Source organism: Arabidopsis thaliana (assembly GCF_000001735.4).
Source record: "Arabidopsis thaliana chromosome 1 sequence".
NCBI classification, from domain to species: Eukaryota; Viridiplantae; Streptophyta; class Magnoliopsida; order Brassicales; family Brassicaceae; genus Arabidopsis; species Arabidopsis thaliana.
Genome location: NC_003070.9, coordinates 17,795,651 through 17,818,953, shown reverse-complemented (window position 1 = coordinate 17,818,953; position 23,303 = coordinate 17,795,651). Strand labels below are relative to the sequence as shown.

At 35.8% G+C, this 23,303-nt stretch overlaps 7 protein-coding genes and 1 pseudogene across 20 annotated transcripts; 4 read left to right on the top strand and 4 right to left on the bottom strand.

Annotated features, from left to right (window-relative positions):
• Nucleotides 1-1,512: 1,512 nt before the first annotated feature.
• CIPK17 (CBL-interacting protein kinase 17) lies at nucleotides 1,513-5,068 on the top strand. 5 transcript variants are annotated; one of them, NM_001333319.1, is made up of 11 exons: nucleotides 1,513-1,892; nucleotides 1,982-2,455; nucleotides 2,931-3,002; nucleotides 3,107-3,214; nucleotides 3,311-3,391; nucleotides 3,471-3,650; nucleotides 3,727-3,918; nucleotides 4,011-4,130; nucleotides 4,223-4,339; nucleotides 4,446-4,583; nucleotides 4,666-4,990. In NM_001333319.1, exons 3-11 carry the CDS (start codon nucleotides 2,958-2,960, stop codon nucleotides 4,726-4,728), a joined length of 1,044 nt encoding a protein of 347 aa, NP_001320278.1. In that variant the 5' UTR covers nucleotides 1,513-1,892; nucleotides 1,982-2,455; nucleotides 2,931-2,957; the 3' UTR covers nucleotides 4,729-4,990. The 5 variants fall into 5 exon arrangements, with proteins under 5 accessions (NP_001320278.1, NP_001320277.1, NP_175260.1 ...); NM_001333318.1 differs by having other exon boundaries at nucleotides 1,982-2,737; NM_103723.4 differs by having other exon boundaries at nucleotides 1,548-1,892; nucleotides 1,982-2,044; nucleotides 4,666-5,068.
• Nucleotides 5,069-5,430: 362 nt separating this feature from the next.
• AT1G48250 lies at nucleotides 5,431-6,495 on the top strand (annotated as a pseudogene; the record flags this gene model as incomplete). The annotated part of the gene is made up of 1 exon: nucleotides 5,431-6,495.
• Nucleotides 6,496-6,847: 352 nt separating this feature from the next.
• NPSN12 (Putative plant snare 12) lies at nucleotides 6,848-9,966 on the top strand. Of its 2 annotated transcripts, NM_103721.5 has the most exons (10): nucleotides 6,848-7,374; nucleotides 7,576-7,668; nucleotides 7,895-7,988; nucleotides 8,299-8,336; nucleotides 8,485-8,585; nucleotides 8,980-9,059; nucleotides 9,136-9,192; nucleotides 9,272-9,364; nucleotides 9,474-9,548; nucleotides 9,642-9,966. In NM_103721.5, exons 1-10 carry the CDS (start codon nucleotides 7,298-7,300, stop codon nucleotides 9,729-9,731), a joined length of 798 nt encoding a protein of 265 aa, NP_175258.2. In that variant the 5' UTR covers nucleotides 6,848-7,297; the 3' UTR covers nucleotides 9,732-9,966. The 2 variants fall into 2 exon arrangements, with proteins under 2 accessions (NP_175258.2, NP_001323414.1); NM_001333315.1 differs by having other exon boundaries at nucleotides 6,908-7,668; nucleotides 9,642-9,947.
• AT1G48230 (nodulin MtN21 /EamA-like transporter family protein) lies at nucleotides 9,961-13,193 on the bottom strand. Of its 2 annotated transcripts, NM_103720.4 has the most exons (10): nucleotides 12,930-13,193; nucleotides 12,598-12,801; nucleotides 12,253-12,360; nucleotides 12,092-12,123; nucleotides 11,948-11,998; nucleotides 11,728-11,789; nucleotides 11,365-11,626; nucleotides 10,863-11,128; nucleotides 10,676-10,770; nucleotides 9,961-10,484 (listed from the first exon to the last, which is right to left on the bottom strand). In NM_103720.4, the coding sequence occupies exons 2-10, from the start codon at nucleotides 12,688-12,690 to the stop codon at nucleotides 10,350-10,352; spliced, it is 1,104 nt and encodes a 367-aa protein (NP_175257.1). In that variant the 5' UTR covers nucleotides 12,691-12,801; nucleotides 12,930-13,193; the 3' UTR covers nucleotides 9,961-10,349. The 2 variants fall into 2 exon arrangements, with proteins under 2 accessions (NP_175257.1, NP_001322119.1); NM_001333314.1 differs by having other exon boundaries at nucleotides 10,069-10,484; nucleotides 12,092-12,360.
• An 805-nt stretch (nucleotides 13,194-13,998) lies between these two features.
• On the bottom strand, nucleotides 13,999-16,091 carry AT1G48220 (Protein kinase superfamily protein; the record flags this gene model as incomplete). Its single annotated transcript, NM_103719.5, has 7 exons — nucleotides 13,999-14,209; nucleotides 14,407-14,493; nucleotides 14,760-14,892; nucleotides 15,002-15,278; nucleotides 15,387-15,513; nucleotides 15,659-15,909; nucleotides 16,010-16,091. 7 exons carry the CDS (start codon nucleotides 16,089-16,091, stop codon nucleotides 14,072-14,074), a joined length of 1,095 nt encoding a protein of 364 aa, NP_175256.4. The 3' UTR covers nucleotides 13,999-14,071.
• A 532-nt stretch (nucleotides 16,092-16,623) lies between these two features.
• AT1G48210 (Protein kinase superfamily protein) lies at nucleotides 16,624-20,523 on the bottom strand. 7 transcript variants are annotated; one of them, NM_001333310.1, is made up of 9 exons: nucleotides 19,539-20,326; nucleotides 19,322-19,436; nucleotides 18,973-19,223; nucleotides 18,679-18,805; nucleotides 18,287-18,560; nucleotides 17,914-18,046; nucleotides 17,507-17,593; nucleotides 17,011-17,293; nucleotides 16,624-16,902 (listed from the first exon to the last, which is right to left on the bottom strand). In NM_001333310.1, exons 2-8 carry the CDS (start codon nucleotides 19,401-19,403, stop codon nucleotides 17,156-17,158), a joined length of 1,092 nt encoding a protein of 363 aa, NP_001321079.1. In that variant the 5' UTR covers nucleotides 19,404-19,436; nucleotides 19,539-20,326; the 3' UTR covers nucleotides 16,624-16,902; nucleotides 17,011-17,155. The 7 variants fall into 7 exon arrangements, with proteins under 7 accessions (NP_001321079.1, NP_175255.1, NP_001319171.1 ...); NM_001333309.1 differs by having other exon boundaries at nucleotides 16,651-16,902; nucleotides 19,741-20,393; NM_103718.5 differs by lacking the exon at nucleotides 19,539-20,326 and adding an exon at nucleotides 20,370-20,523 and having other exon boundaries at nucleotides 16,624-17,293.
• Nucleotides 20,524-20,616: 93 nt separating this feature from the next.
• Nucleotides 20,617-22,190, top strand: AT1G48200 (uncharacterized protein). Its single transcript, NM_103717.3, has 3 exons — nucleotides 20,617-20,720; nucleotides 21,100-21,405; nucleotides 21,832-22,190. Exons 2-3 carry the CDS (start codon nucleotides 21,102-21,104, stop codon nucleotides 21,882-21,884), a joined length of 357 nt encoding a protein of 118 aa, NP_175254.2. The 5' UTR covers nucleotides 20,617-20,720; nucleotides 21,100-21,101; the 3' UTR covers nucleotides 21,885-22,190.
• On the bottom strand, nucleotides 22,170-22,696 carry AT1G48195 (Zinc finger C-x8-C-x5-C-x3-H type family protein). The gene has a single exon (NM_202259.1): nucleotides 22,170-22,619. It carries the CDS (start codon nucleotides 22,603-22,605, stop codon nucleotides 22,357-22,359), a length of 249 nt encoding a protein of 82 aa, NP_973988.1. The 5' UTR covers nucleotides 22,606-22,619; the 3' UTR covers nucleotides 22,170-22,356.
• Nucleotides 22,697-23,303: the final 607 nt, after the last annotated feature.

Below are 23,303 nucleotides of genomic sequence, written 5' to 3'. Positions count from 1 at the left end.
AAAAATGTAGATGTTAGATCTCTCGAATCCTAACAGAGAGAATCTGCTAACAAGAAAGGCAAAATATCTCTTATATATAGACAGATGCTACACCAAGAGCTTGAAGTCAATATGATCGAACTGATGAAACTAAGGAAGCAGAATAAACAAGCATTAAAGATATGTCAAAGAAGTGGAAATTGTGTCATGTTTCTCATAAATTATTGGGGTTGAATCCCCACTCCTTCACCTTAATTATCACTTCTTAAGTTTCTTAAACGTAGATGTACAGTACTCCCTCCGTTTTATTTCGAATGTCGTTTTAATTTTCAAATTTTATTTTAAAATAAGTCGTTTTGTATTTTTAATGTAGATATTTGGTAAGATTTTCAGTTTTATCCTTACTATTTCAATGTATTGTCCAATGAAAAAAATAGTATGATATATATATTAATCAAAAGTAAAGCAATAATTTAATTGTTTTCTTAATATGCTTGAAGAAATCTTAAACTACATTTATAATGAAAGGGAGGAGTAGCTACTTTCTAGTTTCATACTATTTAAGTATCAACAATAATGGATGTGATCCCCCAAAAAAGTATCATCAATAATAGAACGAATGATAGAGGGAAAATTGCATTATAAAAGTCTTGTTTTCTTATTGATTTGGGATTCTATTATTTTACTATCAAAAGCATTGTATTTTTCATTTTTTTAATCGAGAGTGAAACATGCATCCATCTTGGAGTGTTTTTAATGGGACTCTGGCTCTGTCGTTTATCACTTCCAAACTTAAAAACAAAAATAAAGAATTAACACAAAAATCCTTTTCTATGGGTAGTTACAACTATCTTTCATCTTTTATGTTTGTTTCGACAAAATTCCTTTGTTTCATAAAAAGTGTTGTTTTGGTATTTCTTTTTTCACACATTTTTTTATGAAACACAGGGACAAAACTGAAATTTAGTATAAAATCTGTATCAAAAAAACCTAAACGACATTTTTGTCAATTGAAAAATACAATGCATTTAATATACAAACCTTTATATAGATTTTTTCTTATTTAAAAATGTGGGATATTTAATTTTGGTAAGTTTAGTTAATAAGGATAAGTATATAGAATTAAAAGTGTTTGACAAGATGGATAGTAGAATTTAATAAATGAAAACAATAAAAAAGATGAGAATAATTGTAGGCTTGATATACATAAGCATCAAAACTCTCTTTTAATATATAAGAGGATACATTATGAGTCGGAAATAAAAGTGAAATAAAATGTTTAATATCACTAAATTAAGATATCAAAGGAAAAAAAAAACATGATGAAATAGCTATTTTGATCATATTTCTAGAAATAAAAAGACATATATCTGTTCATAATAATCATATGGACTATATATGGGATAAATAATTTTAAACTAAAAACATAGATAACGTTTTATCTGTTTCTAAAAATTGTTAAGGAAGGTTCTTTTCATTTTGTTAATTATGGAAATTTCGTTATCCAAAACAAAAAAAATCAATCAATCTAGAAAATAATAAGTAGAGAAGAAGGGAGAAGGAGGAAGCAAAGAGATAGTGGCGTGTTCCCCTCTCCATATTCAGCCGCCACTTTTTCTCTTCTTCTCCTCTAATCTCGTTCTTGTATATATATATATATATATATAAACACATTACCATAAACTTATACTCTCTTTTGATCCATCTATTGATTTTGATTCTCTGTTTTATCCGGAAGTCTAAATTGGATGGTGATAAAGGGAATGCGTGTTGGTAAGTACGAGCTTGGGAGGACACTCGGAGAGGGAAATTCCGCAAAAGTTAAATTTGCTATAGATACTCTTACCGGCGAATCATTCGCCATCAAAATCATCGAGAAGTCGTGTATCACACGTCTTAACGTCTCTTTTCAGGTTTCCATTTTCGATCTTTATTTCTCTTTTTGGTTAACGGTGGATTTTAACTCTTACCTACTCTTGATTTTTTTTTGTGATTTTTATAGATTAAGAGAGAGATTCGAACACTCAAAGTTTTGAAGCATCCAAACATTGTCCGATTACATGAGGTAATAATACTACTTGTAATGCTTCATTTTATGTAGAAACTCAATTACTGCTCGAGGCAATATGAATTCGATTCAAATTTTGGTATCAGATTTTTGAGATATACTTTGATTAAACGATAATAATGTTTTGATGAAAGACCAAACATTAAACCTATGAAAGTTTTTTTGTTAGCTTGCGTAGAACGGTAGAAGTATATTAAAAAGTTAACCGTCATTTTGGTAAATTAATATATTATTTTTCGTTTTGTTTTTTTGTAACTAGTTTTATTCGTGACCACGCAATTGCCTCTTCACGTTGCTTATTAGCCCTACGTAACGTATACAATAATTATTTTCAAATACTTTGTCCTCCTGACTAATTCATTGGCAGTCGACAATAGATGTGATGACCATGACCTATTCAATTATGAGGTAGGTCCCAAAAAATCGACCCATTTGGGGTAATGACCATGGCAATGCAATCATCATCACAATTTCCTTATCGTTGGGATTAAATTCCAATCTTTTTCATGCTTACCTCATAAGCGATAACTGTTAAATCTTACTCAAAACTCGTTTTCTACATTTCAATTACGTGAACACACTTTAATATTTTCAAATGGTATTTGCTGGAATGATAGTGGTTGACTTCAAAAAATTTCAAAATCAGAATGTCTACATTGACGATTACTTATCTTGCAAGCAACCAATAAGGTTTGGATTTTGAATTAACGGAGACTTGGTCCTCGTTTTTTTTTTTGACAATGGAATTTTATTTTTTAGTGTAGATATATCACGTTTGTTCTTCCTAATTTAGGATTCTCCTATCTCTTTCAAAAACATCCCTAAAGGCCTAAGCAGATTATAATATCCTTGATATGCACAATTCTTTATTGTTCACTTGTAGGTCTTGGCTAGCAAAACCAAGATTTACATGGTTCTGGAATGTGTCACTGGAGGAGACTTATTTGACAGAATTGTAAGATTCCTATTAGCTCCGGTGACGGTTTTGTTAGTTAGCAAGAGGTTGGTTTTTATATACCAATCTTTATAGTCTAAAAATATGCTCTGATGTCTTATTAGGTCTCGAAAGGAAAGCTTTCGGAAACACAAGGACGAAAAATGTTTCAGCAGTTGATTGATGGAGTCAGCTATTGTCATAACAAGGGCGTTTTTCACAGGGATCTCAAGGTTTATGTTTACAAGTTTTCTTGACCCATTAAAGCTTTAAACTTTTTCTGTAGTGATTGGCCACATGTTCTGATATCATTGTTTCCTGTTTTGCAGCTAGAGAATGTTCTTCTTGATGCAAAGGGTCACATTAAGATCACTGATTTTGGCCTTAGTGCTCTGTCTCAACATTATAGGGTTCTTACCATATATTCAAAACCTTGTATATACATCAGCAAAACGTGTTTCAAACTTTTGTTTGGTTTTGACATGATAGGAAGATGGGTTGCTACATACAACTTGTGGTAGTCCTAACTATGTCGCGCCTGAGGTTCTAGCTAATGAGGGCTATGATGGTGCAGCATCAGATATATGGTCATGTGGAGTAATCTTGTATGTTATTCTTACGGGATGTCTCCCTTTTGATGATGCAAACCTTGCAGTTATTTGCCGGAAGGTACCACTCTTTTTTCTTTCCTTTTTTCGATTGTTTAGTTTCTGTTTGAAGAAACATACTCAAAGGTTCTTTTCAGATATTCAAAGGGGATCCCCCAATACCTAGATGGATATCACTGGGAGCTAAAACTATGATCAAGAGAATGCTTGATCCTAATCCAGTCACGAGGGTGACAATCGCAGGTATAAAGGCTCATGATTGGTTTAAACATGACTACACTCCTTCAAACTACGATGACGACGATGATGTATACTTGATCCAAGAAGATGTAAGAATCTATTTCTATCTCATCATGTTGGTTCCTATGAATTTGGATCAAGATCGAGCATTAGCCTTACTCGAAAAGTCTTGTCTTTATAGGTTTTTATGATGAAGGAATATGAAGAAGAGAAGAGCCCTGATTCTCCAACCATTATCAACGCTTTTCAGTTGATTGGAATGTCCTCGTTTCTCGACCTCTCAGGTTTCTTTGAGACAGAGGTAACCTAACCATACATTCTTGTCCACGTTTACTCTGTTTCAAGATTGTCCTTTGCTCTCAATAAACGTTTGTTACTTTGTTCACTGATCAGAAATTATCAGAGAGGCAGATAAGATTCACGTCAAATAGTTTAGCTAAAGATTTGTTGGAGAACATCGAAACGATTTTCACGGAGATGGGCTTTTGTTTACAGAAGAAACATGCAAAGGTGAGATCTTTTGAATCTTTTGCTCTCTTCTTTCTCTTGTATGCTACATAGCTTGAGGTTTTGTAGTTAAGTAATTTAAGTGTTTCTTGAACTGATGTTGCTTCAGTTAAAAGCAATCAAAGAAGAAAGCACTCAAAAAAGGCAATGCGGTTTATCGGTAACGGCTGAGGTTTTCGAGATAAGTCCGTCCCTGAATGTGGTTGAACTAAGAAAATCACATGGCGATTCGTCTCTATATAAACAGGTAATGATGCACTCTTGTAACATTAGTTGATCTTTTTATTCAATCTTGACCCAAAATAACTTATGGTTTTCGGTTGATGCAGTTGTACGAGCGATTATTGAATGAGCTGGGCTCATCATCACAAGTACAGGAGCTTTTAGCGTAGCCAATAGCAGAAATTATGTCAGCCTATTCTAAAATATTTGAATCCGGGATGCTAGAGACATTTTCAATGTTCTTGATCACTGGATCTATGTACAAAAAACTATATTTTTTTGTGTATATTTTTAGTTAGTTCATTAGCTTAGTTCAGGACCGGTCCTGCTCTTGTAACACAGCTTCTTTAAATTCATGTACCTGGCTCCTTATGAAGATGCTCATAGCAGCAATTCATTTTTTAAGGTGGTAATTACATCAGTATACTCCCTCCGTTTCATAATATAAGTTGTTTTAGATCAAATTTTTTGTTTTACTTTATAAGTTGTTTTCAAGTTTCTATAAAAATTATAGGGAAAAATGTTATTTAATACCTCAACTTACAAAAAATGGCCAAATTAACCGTGAACTCGTGAAATGGCCGTTTTAACTCTCAACAAAAAGTTGACTTCTGTTTTAACCTTTAAGTTTGCGTTGACTCGGCCTAATTAACCACCGTTAAAAATCCTTCTAACAGCGTAATTGACAGCCGTTTTAGTCCGTTAAGCATCTGTTACTATAGTCTTACGACGCCGTTTTCGTGCTAAAGAGAAATCAAAATCGAGAATATAATTTCTCAAAACAAAATCAATTACCCTAAACCCAAATCGAAACCTAATCCTGCCCCCAAAATCAAAATCGAAACCCTAATTGCTTCAATTCGTTTTCTGAAATGCCATTAGTTAGAAAGAATGGCGTCGTTATGATGATTGGATCTCCAATGCTTCACGAATCAGAGAATTTGGTGGGAGATGGAGTTGAAGCACTACCGCGAGGAGAAAGAGATGAAATTGGAGAAGAAGTTGTGGGTGAAACGAATGTGGTATCTGAGTCTTGTGGCGGAGAAGAGGGAGCACAAGATGCAGCTAAAGCAACGCCGGAAGGAGAAGCAGATCGAATTGGAGAAGAAGCTCGAGGTCAAGCGAATGTAGTATCAAATGTTGATGTGGCAGATGTGGCCGAAGTTCGTTCTCCACTTAGGCGAAGTAAACGAAGGCAAATCAGATTGGAAGAAGAAGCTCACGATGCAGTTGAACCAATGCCGGAAGGAGAAGCAAATCAAATTGGAGAAGAAGCTCGAGGTCAGTCCGTTGATGTGGGAAATGCAACCGCAGTTTGTTCTCCACTTAGGCGAAGTAAACGAAGGCAAAATAGATTGGAAGAGGAAGCTGATGTTGCAGTTGAAGAATCAACTCGTCGTGAAATTGGACAAGAGGAAGAGGAAGCTTTAGGTGAAACGTCTTGTGGCGGAGAAGAGGAAGCTCACGAGGAAGCTCACATTGAATCAGGCGTTGAAGTTCGTGCTCCACTTAGACGAAGTAAACGAAGGAGAATCAGAGATGAAGAAGAGGAGGATTTAGAGGCTGAAGTTCCTGCTCTTGATGAAGACGATGACTGTGCAGTCCAAGGAGATGAAGACTGCGATGAGGTTGATGATGCAGTAGATACTAATAGAGAAGAAGATGATACTGCTGGATTAGGTGTCGAAGAAGATGGTAACTTAGACATGGAAAGAGATTTTCCAGAGGCTAATGGAGAAGAAGAAGCTAGTGACAATGACGGCGGAGATGATATATGGGATGAAGACAAGATTCCAGATCCTTTGTCCTCTGACGATGAAGATGATGATAGAGTAGAGGCAGCTCGAAATGATCGTCGTATCACCTTAACGGATGTTCTATTGATAGCACAAAACGTCGTCGTATTGATAGCACAAAACGTCGTCGTATCACCTTAACGGATGTTCTATAACGGCTGTCAATTACGCTGTTAGAAGGATTTTTAACGGTGGTTAATTAGGCCGAGTCAACGCAAACTTAAAGGTTAAAACAGAAGTCAACTTTTTGTTGAGAGTTAAAACGGCCATTTCACGAGTTCACGGTTAATTTGGCCATTTTTTGTTAGTTGAGGTATTAAATAACATTTTTCCCAAAAATTATATATTATTTTAATATTTTATTTAATATTTATATTCTGTAGTCTTTATTATGATTGGTTGAACTTTTTAAAAATAAATATTTTTAATCTGCTTGTTTTTAACTGTCATATATATATTAAGATGTCAAAAATAACCGGAAATATTTGAAATATGGCTTATAGAAAAGTTGCGTAGGTCCTATAGGGACAGAGTGTAGCACAATGTGGACGACATTTTCAGTTTTTTTCTTCAAACGGCTATATATGATCTAAAACATGGTGGAGCTTCGCTGTCAAATCTCTCTGTTTTTTTTAATAATCAAACTAATATTATACTTTTTCAAATAAGCAAATAATTACGAGATTAGCCTCGCACTGAACTTCAATTCTCTCTTTCCTTTTTTCCGTTCGATGAGAGCTTAAGCTCTGCCGCGTTTTCGTTCTCCGATCTTTTTCCATTTTTATCAGTTTCTTCTCTTCCAAATTAGGGTTTTTCTTTTCAGTCTTTGGGAATGATTTTGATGCGGTGAAAAAGTTTTTTTTTTTTGAGGGGGAAGGATTTCTGGGTTTGCTCTTAGGGTTTTGTCTTTTCAATCGCCGGAGCCTGAAATAATCCGGCAGATATGGCGTCTGAATTGCCGATGAGCCCTCATTTGGAGCAGATTCACGGAGAAATCCGTGACCATTTCCGAGCCCTCGCGTATGCTTTCTCTTAACTATCTCTTCAATTTTTCATTCGAGTGTACGTTATCGACAAGACTATAGATTTTTTGGGAACTAGATTTGTTAGGAGATTGAATTTGAGTTTCACAGACGAGAAAATAAGAGTTGGGATAGTGAATCTGAGGCACAAGTCTTATGATTTTTTTCTTTAAAAGTGAGATTCAACATTGATATGCAGGAATGGCTTCCAGAGGTTGGATAAGATCAAGGATTCTAGTAGACAAAGCAAGCAACTCGAAGAACTTGCTGAGAAGATGAGAGACTGTAAAAGGTATTCACTTTCTCCAAGATATCAGTTTTTTTACTACTCGAACTTTCCGGTGTTAGATGAGGGATTGAATTTTTCATGAGAACTAAAATGTTGTAAGTCTATTGGTGATTATGTTTTTGCATTGTGGGAAAATGTATTATTTGAGATGGATGAGATGTGTAATCATGAGTAGGAAAGAGTTTTTTTTGGTGATCAACGATTTTTAAATCTCTGCGCTTCACGTTAGGTTGGTTAAGGAGTTTGATCGTGAACTCAAAGATGGGGAAGCTCGAAATTCTCCTCAAGTAAATAAGCAATTGAATGATGAGAAACAATCTATGGTGAGTTTACTTCTTATTACTTATAATAATCTGTGTGTTGATGAAATCTATGGAGGACATGATACTTTTTAAGCTTCGTGTTAGTGTGATATTTCTGAAGTTAGTATTGGAATATAAAGTTCAGCTTTCTCGCCTCACTTGAGTTTTGGGTCACCATCGAAAAGCATGTTGATTCAGTGGTATATCAATGTAGATTCTGAGTGTTTTTGTGTGAATCTCTCGATTTATCTACCTTAATTTCTCGCTAGCATCTGGTTGTTATGTCTTTTCAAAATCTGCTTGTTGATATTTCCAGTGATTTATGTGACAGATTAAGGAACTCAACTCTTATGTTGCACTAAGAAAAACGTAAGTACGTCTACTTCCAAGGAGCTTCATTGTCTGTCCCTATATTTGATTTTCTCATATACCAATCCTTTTAGCAAATGTATGTTTTTTTATATAGAGATATAGATCGGTATGTGTTAATACATTCCCATTTGTTGTGTGACTTCAGGTACTTGAATACACTCGGCAACAAGAAAGTTGAACTTTTTGATACTGGAGCTGGAGTCAGCGGTGAACCCACAGCTGAAGAAAACGTCCAAATGGCTTCAAGTGAGTCTGTCTAAATATGTCATCTATTCAGTTGATTTTCTTCTGCAACCAGAAAAAGTCCAAAATTTGACACATTGGAAGCTTAAACTGTTTTCTATATATCAGAATGGGTAGGATAGTTAGTCCTGCACTTTTGGCTAATGGTTTGGTATCATTTGATGTGTTTCAGTAAGTTTCTAGTGGAGAGACATATATGACAGTAACTGTTTACCTACTTTACCTTTTAATGTGTTTATGTTGGTGGTTTGATGTTAGTAAATTTCTAGTGGAGGATCATATGTGGCTGGATTTCTAATATCTACATGTGTTCCAAGAATAATTGTCCTTGAACTATCCTGTGGAAAAAGTGTGGAACTTTATGTTGACTCTTGTTTTATCGTTTATATATATGTAGCAATGTCAAACCAAGAGCTTGTCGATGCTGGAATGAAAAGGATGGACGAGACTGACCAGGCTATTGAACGTTCTAAACAGGTAAGTTACAGAAAGAAGTATATCTCACTCAGTCTTTGATGCTATGTCTCTAGTAACATCCAGTGTTTCTTTCCAGGTTGTGCATCAGACACTCGAAGTTGGCACTCAAACTGCATCTAACTTAAAGGGACAGGTAACACAAAGCATTCACCATCTCTTCTCGATATTCTTATCAGGTGTAGTTCCAAATATGCTGACCTAAATATTTTCAGACGGATCAAATGGGCCGCGTTGTAAACGACCTAGACACAATTCAGTTCTCTCTTAAGAAAGCTTCGCAGCTGGTGAAAGAGATAGGAAGACAGGTTTGTATGATCTCTCACAGGACATAAGATTCTAAGACACTGCAAAAGCTAAAATTGTGTCTAACTATTATCACCGTTTCCTTTCAACCTCAATTCTTTCTTGTCACAGGTAGCTACAGATAAATGCATAATGGCGTTCCTGTTTCTGATTGTCTGTGGTGTTATAGCTATAATCATTGTGAAGGTAACCATTGCACTCTCCAACTTTTCTCATTACGGCCCAAATAAAGCTATGATTCCTTAAGCAAGTTTTAACACTGCTTAAATAAAAACACAGATCGTGAACCCAAACAACAAAGACATCAGAGACATCCCTGGACTAGCTCCTCCAGCGCAATCGAGAAAGCTCTTGTACTTCAGAGAATAGCCTTTTGGCAGGGCCGAGAGGGAAGGTTTGGTGCATATTACACTTGCTGTTGCGTGTGTGTTCATTCTTTCATGAAAGAGGGCTTGTTTATGTCATTTAAATTTGAGCTTTCATTAGAGTTTTGTATCATATATCATCATTCTTTAACTTATGACCACATGTTGTATAATTTTATACCAAGTTCAATATATTTTATAAGATCCGTTTTATTGTCCAAGACATCTAAGGAGCCAGTGGTAATCATATTATAGTAATAGATATGTTCTACCCTTAGTTTTTTGAACATTATAATGATCCACAAATTTGTAAAATCAGTTAAACAAAATTTATAGTATTTCCAGCTAATATAGAAAGGGAAAATATCAAATACAGGGCCACACACTCAGAAGTCAGAACTGTTTGGATCATAAAGAGTAGACCAAGGCCGGGTCCGGAGCTACGCTGTCTAGTGAAAACATTTATAACTTTCAGAGACCCTACAAATAATTTTGCGTTTCTTTTTTTTGTAGAACTAACAATGTTAAGTAATCCGAGGTAAATTCTATTTAAAACTGTTTGGGTTCCAAAAGAGATAAAAGACATTTTCACCTGAGAAGTGAAACAACATAACGGTCATTCTCAGACTGCCGTGTGGTTTCCAAGCTGAGTCCGGCCAATATGCGACAACCGCGACGTTATCAGAGGGGCTTCTTCATCGTTAAGCTCCAATCCTCTGGGGCTCCCCCCATCTGACGAATTCTTCTCCTTCCAGTCCTGCTCAATTATTTGGACCAAATCCTTATATAAATATACATAGGTGATGCAACATAAGATTAGGTTTTACTTTGGTGACTACAATTCCAGGAACGACAAACCGAGTTGGACCTGGATTGAACACCCTTTTCTACTCTCCAGAGCTAGTGAATGAACAAGTAAAATTCAGTAAACAGATTAATGGCCTGTACCTTCGTGATTCGATCTGGGAGGCTGTCAGTGGTTGGTTGAATCGCTTTTACATCCTTGATTTTTATGTAATTGTACATTACAACACCACAGAGCGCTGCACCAAACACATATGATAAGGAGAAGATAGTTAACAATGCACAACTTTTAGAGCTCATCCAATTACTTTTTGTGATAGAAGAAACAAACCTATAGCATATCCAGTTATATTCAGCCCAGTGATTGTGGACTCAGGAAATATGACAGTGGAGAGGGCTATGAGAATCCAGTCTTTGAGAACCCCAGCAACCCGGATTGTTACAGCGCCTGTTCTTCCGATTACTAAGAATATGGAGAAGTTTAAGGCAAGTGCGCAGAGAGCGTTTGAGAAAAAGATCCAGAAGTTGAATTGGATCTGCGAGACATCTATATTTGGTTTCTCCAGCACATACCAAGGCAAGGACAGGAAAACAAAGCTGCACAAAATCAAGAAAGATTCCTAAGTTTAATGTGCACTAGAGTAGATTCTTTGCATCTAGCTAGAAATAATACATGGTCTTAATAAGCATGCAGTGATGCAACTTAGTAAAATATAAGACAACACGAACACGAGGTCACATCAAGTCAACGAACTGACGAAGTATTAGGACAAGTATTCATCTTAAGCTGAAATTTAAATAAGAAAGGTTTGAGCTGTGTCAGGACTGCGTACCTGCATGGAGCTATATAGTATAAGCTGGTGACTGGGTTCAACGTCAAGCCCTTTTTCTGAAGAAGAACTTGAGTTAGCACCAGTCTAAGTGCTTCAGCAAATATTCCCATGACCTGGTAGACCGTGCCGATTACATTGAAATTAATTTCCCCATAGGAGGATACTACAACTCCAACACTCACCAGCACCATGTTCATGAACACGTCACACCTTGCTTTGTCCGTGCCACAAACAACGGCCATAAGAAATGTTGCTACCGGCACTGTCATTCCATATTCATGTGTTAAAAAGCTTTGCAACATGATCAGAGTTCAGAAACTAATATAGGTTTTGAGCCAAAAAAGAATTTGTGTTTTCACATACTTAGTGCTTTGAGCATCTGTATGAAAGCAACTGAAATGTGCAAATATGCAGTATTTCCAAACCTGTAAAAAGGAGTAAAAGAATACTCAAGAAACAATTCAGACAGCAGGTATGACGCAATGTCAAAACTCAGAATATGAAATTTACAGTACTAGGAGTCCAGGACAGAGAGCATCTATAAACCTAATATGTGGCACAAGTATATGGACCAAAGACTTACCAGAGACTGGATGCAAAGAATGCGCTTATAGGCACCACACATGTCACATATCTGGAGTCCAGAAAACATGTTAAGAAAAGAAAGAGATTATGAAAAGTACAGATGCCAAAAAAATGAAGTAAAGAATACAGTAAGCTGGCTTACATTTCGAAAGTCATTTTAACAGGAGAGACAACCTACATCACAAAAAAGATACTTATTACCTACCTATTATAAGGAGTACTCAGCATAAGACGAGCATGTAGCATACTCCAAACAAGTGGACAAATGTAACATTCACTTAAATGGAAGTGTAATCGCTGTACCTTGAATACCCGAATAAGAAGGAAAGCCACGAATCCAGAAAATCCCATATGGATCATTGTCAATGTTATAGGAAGTGGAAAATTGAAGTATTTCGGAGATAGAACCCACTGCAAGAGAAATCCAAAAAACGATAGATACTAATTAAACTCAGCCTCTATAATCAGTAACAAAGTCTATGAAATAGTACTACTCTACAGCACAAAGATCTTCCTCTATGGTTTCATTTCATATACACAACATTCGTATCTAAACTCAAATCCTAGTTTATACAAGCTACAACATGCAAAAAATCCACAAACTATATGAAGATCTAGATAAACAAATAAAGTAGAATCTGCAATCACCTTGTTGTATAGTATAACTCCAGAAGAAAGAATAATGTAGATTAGTAAGTAGATATATGTAAGTACAAGCGTCTTGTTTATCATCTTCGCCATTTTTTTCTCCTCTCCGCAATCACCGTAGATGCAGTTTTCTTTCGATAGTTACAATATAGGGAAGTATAATCCCACACACAACATAAGATCCAGAGATTCCATAAACGAAATCTGAAATCCAAAACAAAATCAATCGGAAACTTCAGATTTAAGTTTACACACACAAAAACCCCCAAAAATCCTAAAATCACTAAAGGAGAAATCGATAGATCACAAATCAGATCCAGAGAAACCATTACCTCGAAATGAGAAGCCGAAATGCGAATCTCGGCTTTGGGAACAAACGTTCGAATCTAGTTTAACATAGCGAGAGGGATCAGATACTTCAACCACCGTTGATGAAGAAACTTTTCCGATAACTCCAAGAAGTTTTGCCGATGATAAATGCGTAAGAGCTTCAATGGCGAATCGATGAAGCAGGTGAAGTGAGTCAGAAACTTGGAGAGAGCTTTGCTACTGTGTGCATATAATGCTCTCTGCATATCGGAAGAAGAGAGAGATTTATTATTAAGAAAAGAATATTAAATAAGAGAAATAATGAAATTGGTGAAACTAACGACGGTGGAGATGAATTTGCAGGACGTAAATCTTTGATCTAACGGTTATGGTTTTATGTCCTTGACGGGGGACTTACTTCAGCATATTTTTAAATTAGTTATGAAATAATTAGAATTAATGGGCCCATTATGTTCCAAAACTATATATCTCAACTTTTCAAAATCAAAATTATATACGTATTTAATACGAAATATTATTAGATAATACCGTATAATACAAATTTGATGCGTGCATTGACGAGGACTTAAATGTTATTTTTAAAAAGTATCAAACAAAAAATTGAAAAAAAAAAAAAATCATTTTATTGATGTTTCAATTTGGATTAGATTCTGTTATAATAAATTTTTTGTTGTCTCGCACAGTAAATTCTGTTTCAATTTGGAGTAAATTCTGTTACTTTTTATTTAGTTTGATGTGTATTGCAAATTCCTATTATAATCTCACTAACAACAGTGAGTAAATTCTGTTAATTTTTATATATCTTGATGTGTATTGCAAATTCCTATTATAATCTCTGAATTAAAATGTAGTATCAGAATTTAGAAACGAGTTTTTTTTTTTTTTAACTCATGACTTTACCTTGAACAAACAAAATTTGGTGCTTATTTATTTTGATGTGTATTGCAAACTACATCACAAAATACATAAAACATAATAATGATAAAATATAGACATACACAAATGTCGAAAAGTGGGTCTTAAAATGAAGATTTAATGAGATAAGGTCCCAAAAAATTACATAAATATACTTCAAAGTGAATAATACACTTTGATAATCATCATGAAGTAGTCGTAGATGAGATATGGGGGATTGAATATTTGGTCAATAAGGATTCCAATGTGGAGTCTGAGGAGAGGAACGAGAAGAGTTTAAAAGAGGTTGAAGTGCCTTCACCACAATGCTCATGTCTGGTCTAAAATCTGGATCATAATGCACACAGCGTGCAGACACCGCAGCTAGCTGATCATTGTATCAGACCATATGCATATAGCAAATGAAATCAGGCTCATGAAATGTTTCAGTTGTCAGAGAGATGAATGCGGACAACAAATATCGCTACTTTGATTCTAATGCCAGCAGATAAACTAGTCTTCTAAGTTAAATCATTTTTGCTGCAATGAAACAATGTGAGGAAAACAATGTTATGCGATTAATACCTTGGCAACAGCTTTGGGAGGGTACTCTCCAAGTAGTCTTGCATCAACGCATTGCTTCACTTTGTCTTTGCTTAGTTTAGGGGTTGCCTGAGACAACACACAACATGTTTATCATTGAGCAGCAATATTTCACTTTTATGATAAAAGTTTTATCCATTTGCACAAATTCCAGCTACTTTCTTGTTAACTTTAACGTCCTAAGTTACATTTCTATATGCCTAAGAAGGGTTTTAATTTACTCCAAGATTTCTTGAAGTTTTTTTTACTTATTTTTACAGACTGATCTTAAAAGCTTCTCTTGTCATTGCAAGCAAACCATTATCAGAAACAAAGAAGATTACGCTTAACAATACCCATGTCACTAAATTTTGTTGTCCACGCGGTAAGGTACGATCTACTGGTTTACGACCCGTAAGGAGCTCCAACAGAACAACGCCAAAACTGTAGACATCGCTCTTTGTGGTCAATATTCCTGTCATTGCATGTCTGAAATAAATAACTCAAAATGTTCAAAGAAGACGTCTATATATAGCCTCTAGATTAATCTGAATCAAACAAACTGTTCAAGATAGAGAACATATTTAAAAGGAATTACTCTGGACAGTGAGAACGAGATGCTCCTAGTGCCATACGACATGAGTGAAGGCGACCAGCCATGTTAGGGGCTTGATCATACAAATCAAAATCACCAATTTTGGCAATATCATCATCAAACAGAAGTATGTTGCTAGCTTTGATATCTCGGTGGATAACCTGAGGGTTCACCTTCTTATGCAAGTACTCAAGTCCTCTGGCTGCACCAAGAGCTATTTTGACTCTTCGTTGCCACGTCATAACAGGACCTTGTAGTGCTCCTATGACACCTGTTTGACCTGCACCAAAGAAACACCACATTGCATAGTTTTTTCCCTCTTGTATGTTAGTTTTTATTGAGTGAGTGATCCGGTATCCGAGCAATGGTTTACGTTAACCACACTCACCGTGAAGAACATCATGAAGAGTTCCATAAGTGGCAAATTCATAAGCAAGAACACGGAGAGGGCCATCAACACAATAGGCCATAAGTGCTACAACATTTTCGTGGTGCAGTCTTGAAACCATTGATACCTGTTAAAGTTTTCTATATCATAAAACAGAACATTTTCCAAAGGAGTGGTTTTGATGCTGGACCATTTAAACAAATGATCCATATATACGGTCTAAGCTAAGGTTAGTAAAAACTGAAATGATGTACTTTAATTTTAGTATCTACCTGGGAAAGAAATTCTTGATCTGGCTGCTTAGTAGGGTAAAGTTTCTTGATGGCAGCTTCTTTACCGCTTTTAAGAACACCGTAAAACACTCTTCCATATGAACCTTTACCGACTAATACCTCTGAACTAAAGTTCTCGGTTATATCTTCCAGTTCATCCACTGGAATGGCTGGTACAGCGATAGGCTGCATGTTAACTACTGGTTGGTTCATTGGTGGATCAGCTCTTTGATGGTGGCGTCCATTGTAACCTTTACAACGATTCAATTCCTATTAACTTACTTAGAAGCCAAAAACTGGACAATATAAGAAAAACAAAGACAAGTGGTGCAGTTGAAATATGTGAGCTACCTATTGAGTTATGTGCTTGACTTGGTCCGGTGTCAGCAGGATTACGAACATCCTCACTCCCACACCAGCCAAAACAGCTCATTATATTACACCCTTTTCTCACACGAGCTAACTTAACTGTAATAGTACAGAAGACAAAATGTGACAAAAGGTATAAAAAAAGGGTTTGATAGCACCTTAAGCTTCTATCTCCTACTTATGAAAGTGTAAGATAATATAGACAACAAACAGTTTTGAAAACAAGATTTGCCTATCTAAGACAAAGAGAAGAGAGTAAAATGGTAAGATCAATGATCTTATCTCTCTTTATTACTCAAGCAATTAAATTGTCAAACACGAACAACTGAGACATTATGTTCCCTAAACCTAGAATTTTCATAAGTCAACGAGATATAACATAGGGATACGGATTTCAAACATGAAAAGTTAGAAACAATCAACTCCTTTCTAACCCTCGAAAGGAAGATCCTTTTTGAAAAGGTTGTTTGATATTTAAGCAAAGTACCAAAAGGGAAACTCGCAACAGAGGAAGAAGAAGCATAAGGTTTACCTTTTGCTACAAGAAAAAACTAGGAAAGGAGAGAAAGAGAAAGAGAGAACTTGAAACTCTCTATTGGGAGTCGAATCTTTCATGGTTGTTTACCATTTTAGATGAGAATTTTGAAAATGTCTTAATGATCGTCAACCACTTTTTAAATAACTAGATGACCATTGTTGCCTTGTTGCTATTTTACTTGGAACAAGTCTAATATGAGTCAAATACTTAAAATACAGCTTCAGTGAATCACATTCAAATTCCCCCAGGCAGCCAAAGCACTGAAACAGAGGAGATCTCTAGATTTCTCTAGGCGCCGTCGCATCGCATAGCAACATGTATTGCAAATTCCTATGATCTGTAGCAAAAACATCATCTCAATGAAAATGTAGTATCAGAATTTAGTAATGAGTTTTCTGAATTCACAGGAAAACATAAAATATATTGATATAGAGGAGAGACATACACATGTCTTGAAAAGTGGGACTTGAGAATGAAGAGTTAATGAGATAAGGTCCCATAAATTTACACAATACAGAACCAAAATGAATAATACACATTTGATGAATCATCATGATCAGAAGATGAGATATGGGGGATTGAATATTTGATCAGTAGGGGTTCCTATGTGGAGTCTGCGGAGCAGAACGAGGAGGGTTTAAAAGAGGTTGAAGTGCCTTCACCACAATGCTCATGTTTGGTCTGAAATTTGCCTCATATTGCACACAGAGTGCAGCCACTGCAGCTAGCTGATCATTATATCACACCATATGGCAAATAAAATCAGACTCATGAAATGTTTCAATCATGTAGATGAATGCGCTTATCACTTGTTTTGTTTCGCTACGTTGGTTCTAATGTCAGCACTCACAAGATAAACTGGTCTTTTAAGTTATACACTTAAGTTAAATCTTTTACGCATTATTGAAACAATGAGAGGAAAGCAATTTTGAGATTAATACCTTGCCAACAGCTTTGGGAGGGTACTCTCCGAGTAGTCTTGCATCAACGCATTGCTTCACTTTGTCTTCACTTAGTTTAGGGGTTGCCTGAGACGACAACACACAACATCTTTATTACTGAGCAACCGTATTATCTCATTTCTAGGAAACATTTAGAGTCACATTAATCTATTCGTACAAAATTCTGGCTTTTTCCAGCGTCTTCAGTTGTTATAACATCCCAAGTTTCAATTCTATAGGCCTAATTATGGAGGGCTTTTTCTTCCAAGTTCTTTTGAGGTTTTGACCCAATTTTTGTAATTTTCAACAGACTAAATGAGTTTATTATAAATTTGGTCTTCTTAAAAGCCTCTCTTATCGATGCGGCAAACCAGAATTAGAAGCAGAGAAGATCGCACTAAACATACCCATGTCACTAGACTTTGTTGTCCACGCGGTAAGGTATGATCGACTGGTTTACGACCAGTTAGGAGCTCCAGCAGAACAACGCCAAAACTGTACACATCGCTCTTTGAGCTCAACGTTCCTGTCATTGCATATCTGAAATACATTACACAAAAAGGTGTAAGCATAGATTCGTCAAAGATGCAATAGACACATAAGGGTAATTAAAAAGTGATAAGAGGAACGAAATCCATGTGAATGAAAAAGTGACTCATAACATTAGAGCATGAGAACCAAACATTTTTGAATGAAGACATGTAACCCATGGTTTAGTCTGAATGAAAGAAACTGAAAAAAATCTTTTCAAGGTAAAGAAAATCTTGAAAAAGACGTTACTCTGGAGCGTGGTAGCCAAAGGTTCCTAGCACACGAGTTGAGTGAAGGCGAGCAGCCATGTCAGGGGCTTGATCAGACAGATCAAAATCACCAATTTTGGCAACATCATCATCAAACAGAAGTACGTTGCTGGATTTGATGTCTCGGTGGATAACCTGAGGGCTCACCTTCTCATGCAAGTACTCAAGTCCTCTGGCCGCACCAACGGCGATTTTGACTCTCTGTTGCCACGTCATAACAGGACCTCTAAGTGCTCCTTTGGCACCTTTTTTGCCTGCACCAAAGAGTCACCACGTTTCATTAGTTTCTTCCTCCTGTATCTTACTTTCTAGATAGTTAAGTATTGAGTGACTAATCCATATCTAAGCAACGGTTCACATTTAATCACTCACCATGAAGAGTATCATGAAGAGATCCTTTAGGAGCAAATTCATAAGCAAGAACACGGAGAGGGCCATCAACACAATAGCCCATAAGTGCAGTAACATTGTCATGTCGCAATCTCGAAACCATTGATATCTGTTAAAAGCTTCTACGTCAGTAACAAAACAAAAGTAGACAGAACATTCCCAAGGGAGTGGTTTGATGCTGGACTATTTGCACATAGGACATAAGAACTAGGTTAAGCTGTTTTTGGCGATATTGTACAAGATAAAAAATGCAGTGATATACTTTATAGTATCTACCTGGGAAAGAAATTCTTGATCTGGCTGCTTACTAGAGTCAAGTTTCTTGATGGCAGCTGCACCACCGCTTTTAAGAACACCATAAAACACTCTTCCATAAGAACCCTCGCCGATCAAGGTCTTTGAACCATAGTTATCAGTTATATCTCTCAGCTCATCCACTGGAATGGCTGGTACAGAAATAGGCTGCATGGGAATAACAGGCTGGTTCATGGGTGGATCAGCTCTTTGGTAGTGGCCTCCATTGTAACCTTTATAACAATTAAAAATCCCATTAACTTGGATGCCAAAGGATGGAAACTAACAGAAACACTGACAAGTAATACAGTTGAAATAGGAACTGAGCTACCTGCTGGGTTATGCGCTGGCCTTGGGCCAGTGTCAGTAGCGTTGCGAAAATCCTCACTCCCACACCAACCAAAACAGCTCATTACACCCTTCTCTCACACGAGCTAACTAAACTTCTAAAAGAGAAAAGACAAAATGTCAACAAAACAGTGGTAAGAAACAAGGTTTGAGCAGCTTCTGAAACTTATTGATAACAAAGAGATTGTTCAGACACAGACCTCTAATAAACAGTTTGCACCAAACTATAGGCATGAAGAATAGACACAGAAAAATGAACAGCTTTGCAGAGTAAGATTCTAGTATCTCCTGTTTATGAAACTATATATATAAACAAGGTAAAATACAAGCACAATAAACAGTTTTGCAAACACGATTCGGCTATCTAAGCTTAATATTACAAGGTAAAGGCACTTATGTTACCAACAAAAGCTAGCAAATAGTTTCCAAAAAGAAAAGATTGGAAGAATTTCTCTAAGATGTGCAAATGAGTAAGCTTGTGCATTTGGCTAATCATGCCGTGTGCACGAACATGAACATATTCAGACACAAATTTTCAGTAAATGGTGTTGCAAAACAAGATTTTCTCATAGTAATAACCAAAAAGAAGAAAACTTTCAGAGAACTTCACAGAGTAGTTATCAGTAAAAACAAAAATAAGAATAGTTATAAGGATAAGGTTTTTGAGCATTTACAAAAACAGAATTATGAAAAATCAAAAAAAATTCACATAAATAAAGCCAAATATCAGAAGAAGTACATAGTTCATTGTTCATCTACATGATGAACCGATCAAAATCTCAAACACCAACAACAAGAAAGAGACATTTTATGTTCCGTAGACCTAGACTTTTCACAAGTCAACGAGGTTTTAACCTAGGATACAGATTTCAAACTTGAAAAACATGAAATCAATTACGATATTCCCTTTAATCATCAAAATCAACCTGAAATTCGAAACCCTCGGTTCTTAAAAAAGGGTTTTTGACATTTAAGGAAAGTACCAAAAAGAGAAACTCGTAACAGAGGAAGAAGAAAAAGCTTTTATTTACCTTTTTCGCTTACAAGAAAAACTACGGAAGAAATTCTCTGTCCGATTCGAATTCTCTCTGTCAAGACTTCGATGGTGGTTTTAGAGACTTTAGACGACAATTTGAAAAAGTGTTAGTGTTGATGATGAATGATCGTCTTTAACACTTTTAAAACAAATATCTTAATGATCACTGTTGCGTACTTTACTTACTTGGCAAAAGTGTTGAAATACCTAAATACCCCTAACATTGTTTTAGAATTACAGTCATATCCCCAAAACAACCTTTAGTATTGGAACGGAAGCGATTTCTCTCTCGTCGCCGTCGTATCAAACCTCGCCGCCGTAGCCGTCAACGCATCTTTCATTTCGGGTGAGCCTTTCTTCGTTCTTAAACTTCGTTACTCATTCCGATTTAGCCTCCCAGATTCCTTGTTTTTCTTGCTTCAATTTCATTATTTGTTTCCTGGATTCGTTGTTTAGCTTATTGATCGATCTGATTGATCTCTAATTGTAAAATCAGCATCACCATCTCCACATAATATAGAGTATGTAGCCAAAATGACACCATTTGTTATCGATTCCAACAAAATTTGGTGATTTCATCATTTAACTAATGTTTGAATGTTCTTAGATACAACAATCTCTGTGTTCATATTCAGCTTTACCTGAGTTTGTTGTGCTCACAGTGCATGGTTTTGGTTGATAGTTGCTAATATGTATTCCTTTGACTGATGGATTTGACTACACAGGAATGGCGAACAAGATTGCAATGTTTCTCTCGGAAGCAATGAACAACAATGCTGTGATAAACACGTGTCTAGGAGTATCGTTTGTGGTTTTGGGATTGAGATCTGATAAACAGCAGAAGTATGTTGAGGCCTTAGCAGAGCAGAAGGAGTCACTCTTCAAGTCTAATAAGGCAATGAAACTCACCATGTGGGAGTGGAAACAGCAGCTCTTTGCTGAAGCTGCCTCTGCGGGTAATGCCGCGGTTGTTCCTTTGTCGACGCTTAAGGCCATCTATGGTGAAGTTACCACCACAACCAATCAATCTGGTGATTACTCTCAGCCCTCTCTTTTGCTTGTATCAGCAATTATCTGTATAGAATTGTTCTCTTAGATGTTTGTTTATTACATATCTATACAAACTAGAGTAGTCATGTTTGTCTATATGTCACTTGTAGAACAAACAAATACTTTCCCTAGATTTAACAACAGAAGAGGGCTTACTGGTTTGAGAATGTGTGGTTAGGTATCACTGTTTGATACATCAATTTACATCTGTGCAAGTACAAACTAGGCTAGATTGGTGGGGTTGATAAAGAAAACCTGACGCACGTATTGAATTCAAAGAGAAATGGGGTTAGAATCGATATGATTTAGAGTGTAACATGAAGGGAAATAGATATGAACATGATTAGAAGCCGCCTTTCGGAGATTAGCTGTGTGTTCACTAACTGGTTTTATGTTCTTTCTTCCAGGTGACACAGCCAAGGAAGATTCTAAAGTGTCCACTCCCAAGATCATGATATGAGAGGTTGTTAAATTTTTGGTAGGTTCATTTCACTTCAAATTATTCACTCGGCTAAAGTAAAGATTAGCATTTAGTCTCATCATTTGCATAAATTGCACTTGTAAACTAGTTTGGCATCTATTGTCTGTTGTTGTGATCTTTTTTTTTTGTACCTCCTGGTATGGACAAAGCTCCTAAAATAAGGTAAGACCCTCCTTTGGGTTGATTCTTAAGGCTTTCACTATGTACCATTAGTCCAAAATTTGGAGACGACAAAGCCTTGTTTGTTGGGTAAACTTGAAAAGAAAAATCCAATTTTGTTACATGAAATGAAAATTTGATACCATGGTGATTAACTTGATCCTTAGATTAATAACATCCTTTCATACATATAAAGAGTAAATAAAACATAGATATTAGAATATTATTGAAAATAAACACGAGATAAGGAATATCAGTTTCAAATTTATCATTTGCAAGTTGAGGATGATGGTTAGGTAAAATGGTCGAATTTACAAGTCGGACCGGATCTGCAAATGCCGAAGCGACTGTAATGCGGGCAAATGGCTTGACCAGGTCTTAATGGTAAGCCCTTGTCATTGAGAGTACATTGAGGCTCGCTCGGCGTTATATTCTTCGGGTGATGGTATTTGCAGTTTTGTTTCAGATAACAGTTTCCAGTTCTAAGATAATAGCTGCACTCTGGTTCGCCTGGACGTTCTGGGAATTTTTCTTCAGACATATTTTCTCTTCTCCTAGTATTATATTGTTTGCATGTACTTGTATATCTCTTCTACCTATAATCTATATATATTACCAGAAGAAAATCTAGCATTGAATACTAAAATGACATGTTTTGAAGAAAGATAGTATCATCTTTAATATTTATTGTTTTAGTTATAATTGTATTTAAACAAAATTATAATATCATGATGCTATATTTATATTTTTTCATTTAATTATTACTTAATTAATATTTAGTGGATTTTATTTTGCTAATATTTTAGATAAATACATTTTAATCATATAAATCTTCTTAACATAAACTACATGTGACATAAGTCGTTTTCTTAAAATTAGATTATTATTATTTTGACAGCAAAAACTCCACCTTTTTTTTTGAATATTTAAAAAAACTCCACCTTTATTAAGCATGTTCCTAAAATTAAAATATAAAAGTAATGAATACAAAAGTTAAATATGAAAATCACTAATAATGTAATCGGAGGCCGGATCGATCTGGTGACCCAATCACAAAACTTGTGAACCATTATTCGATCAATCAATGTACCGTGTGAGCCAAGGCTCTTTATTTCTAACCTAAGAATTTTCAGATTTAGGTTTTGAGGCCTATTAAGATTAAATGAACGGTATTTTGGTAAATGATAACTATATCTAAATTGATCGATCCCTAGACAACTCTCTCAAGAAGAAGTAGAA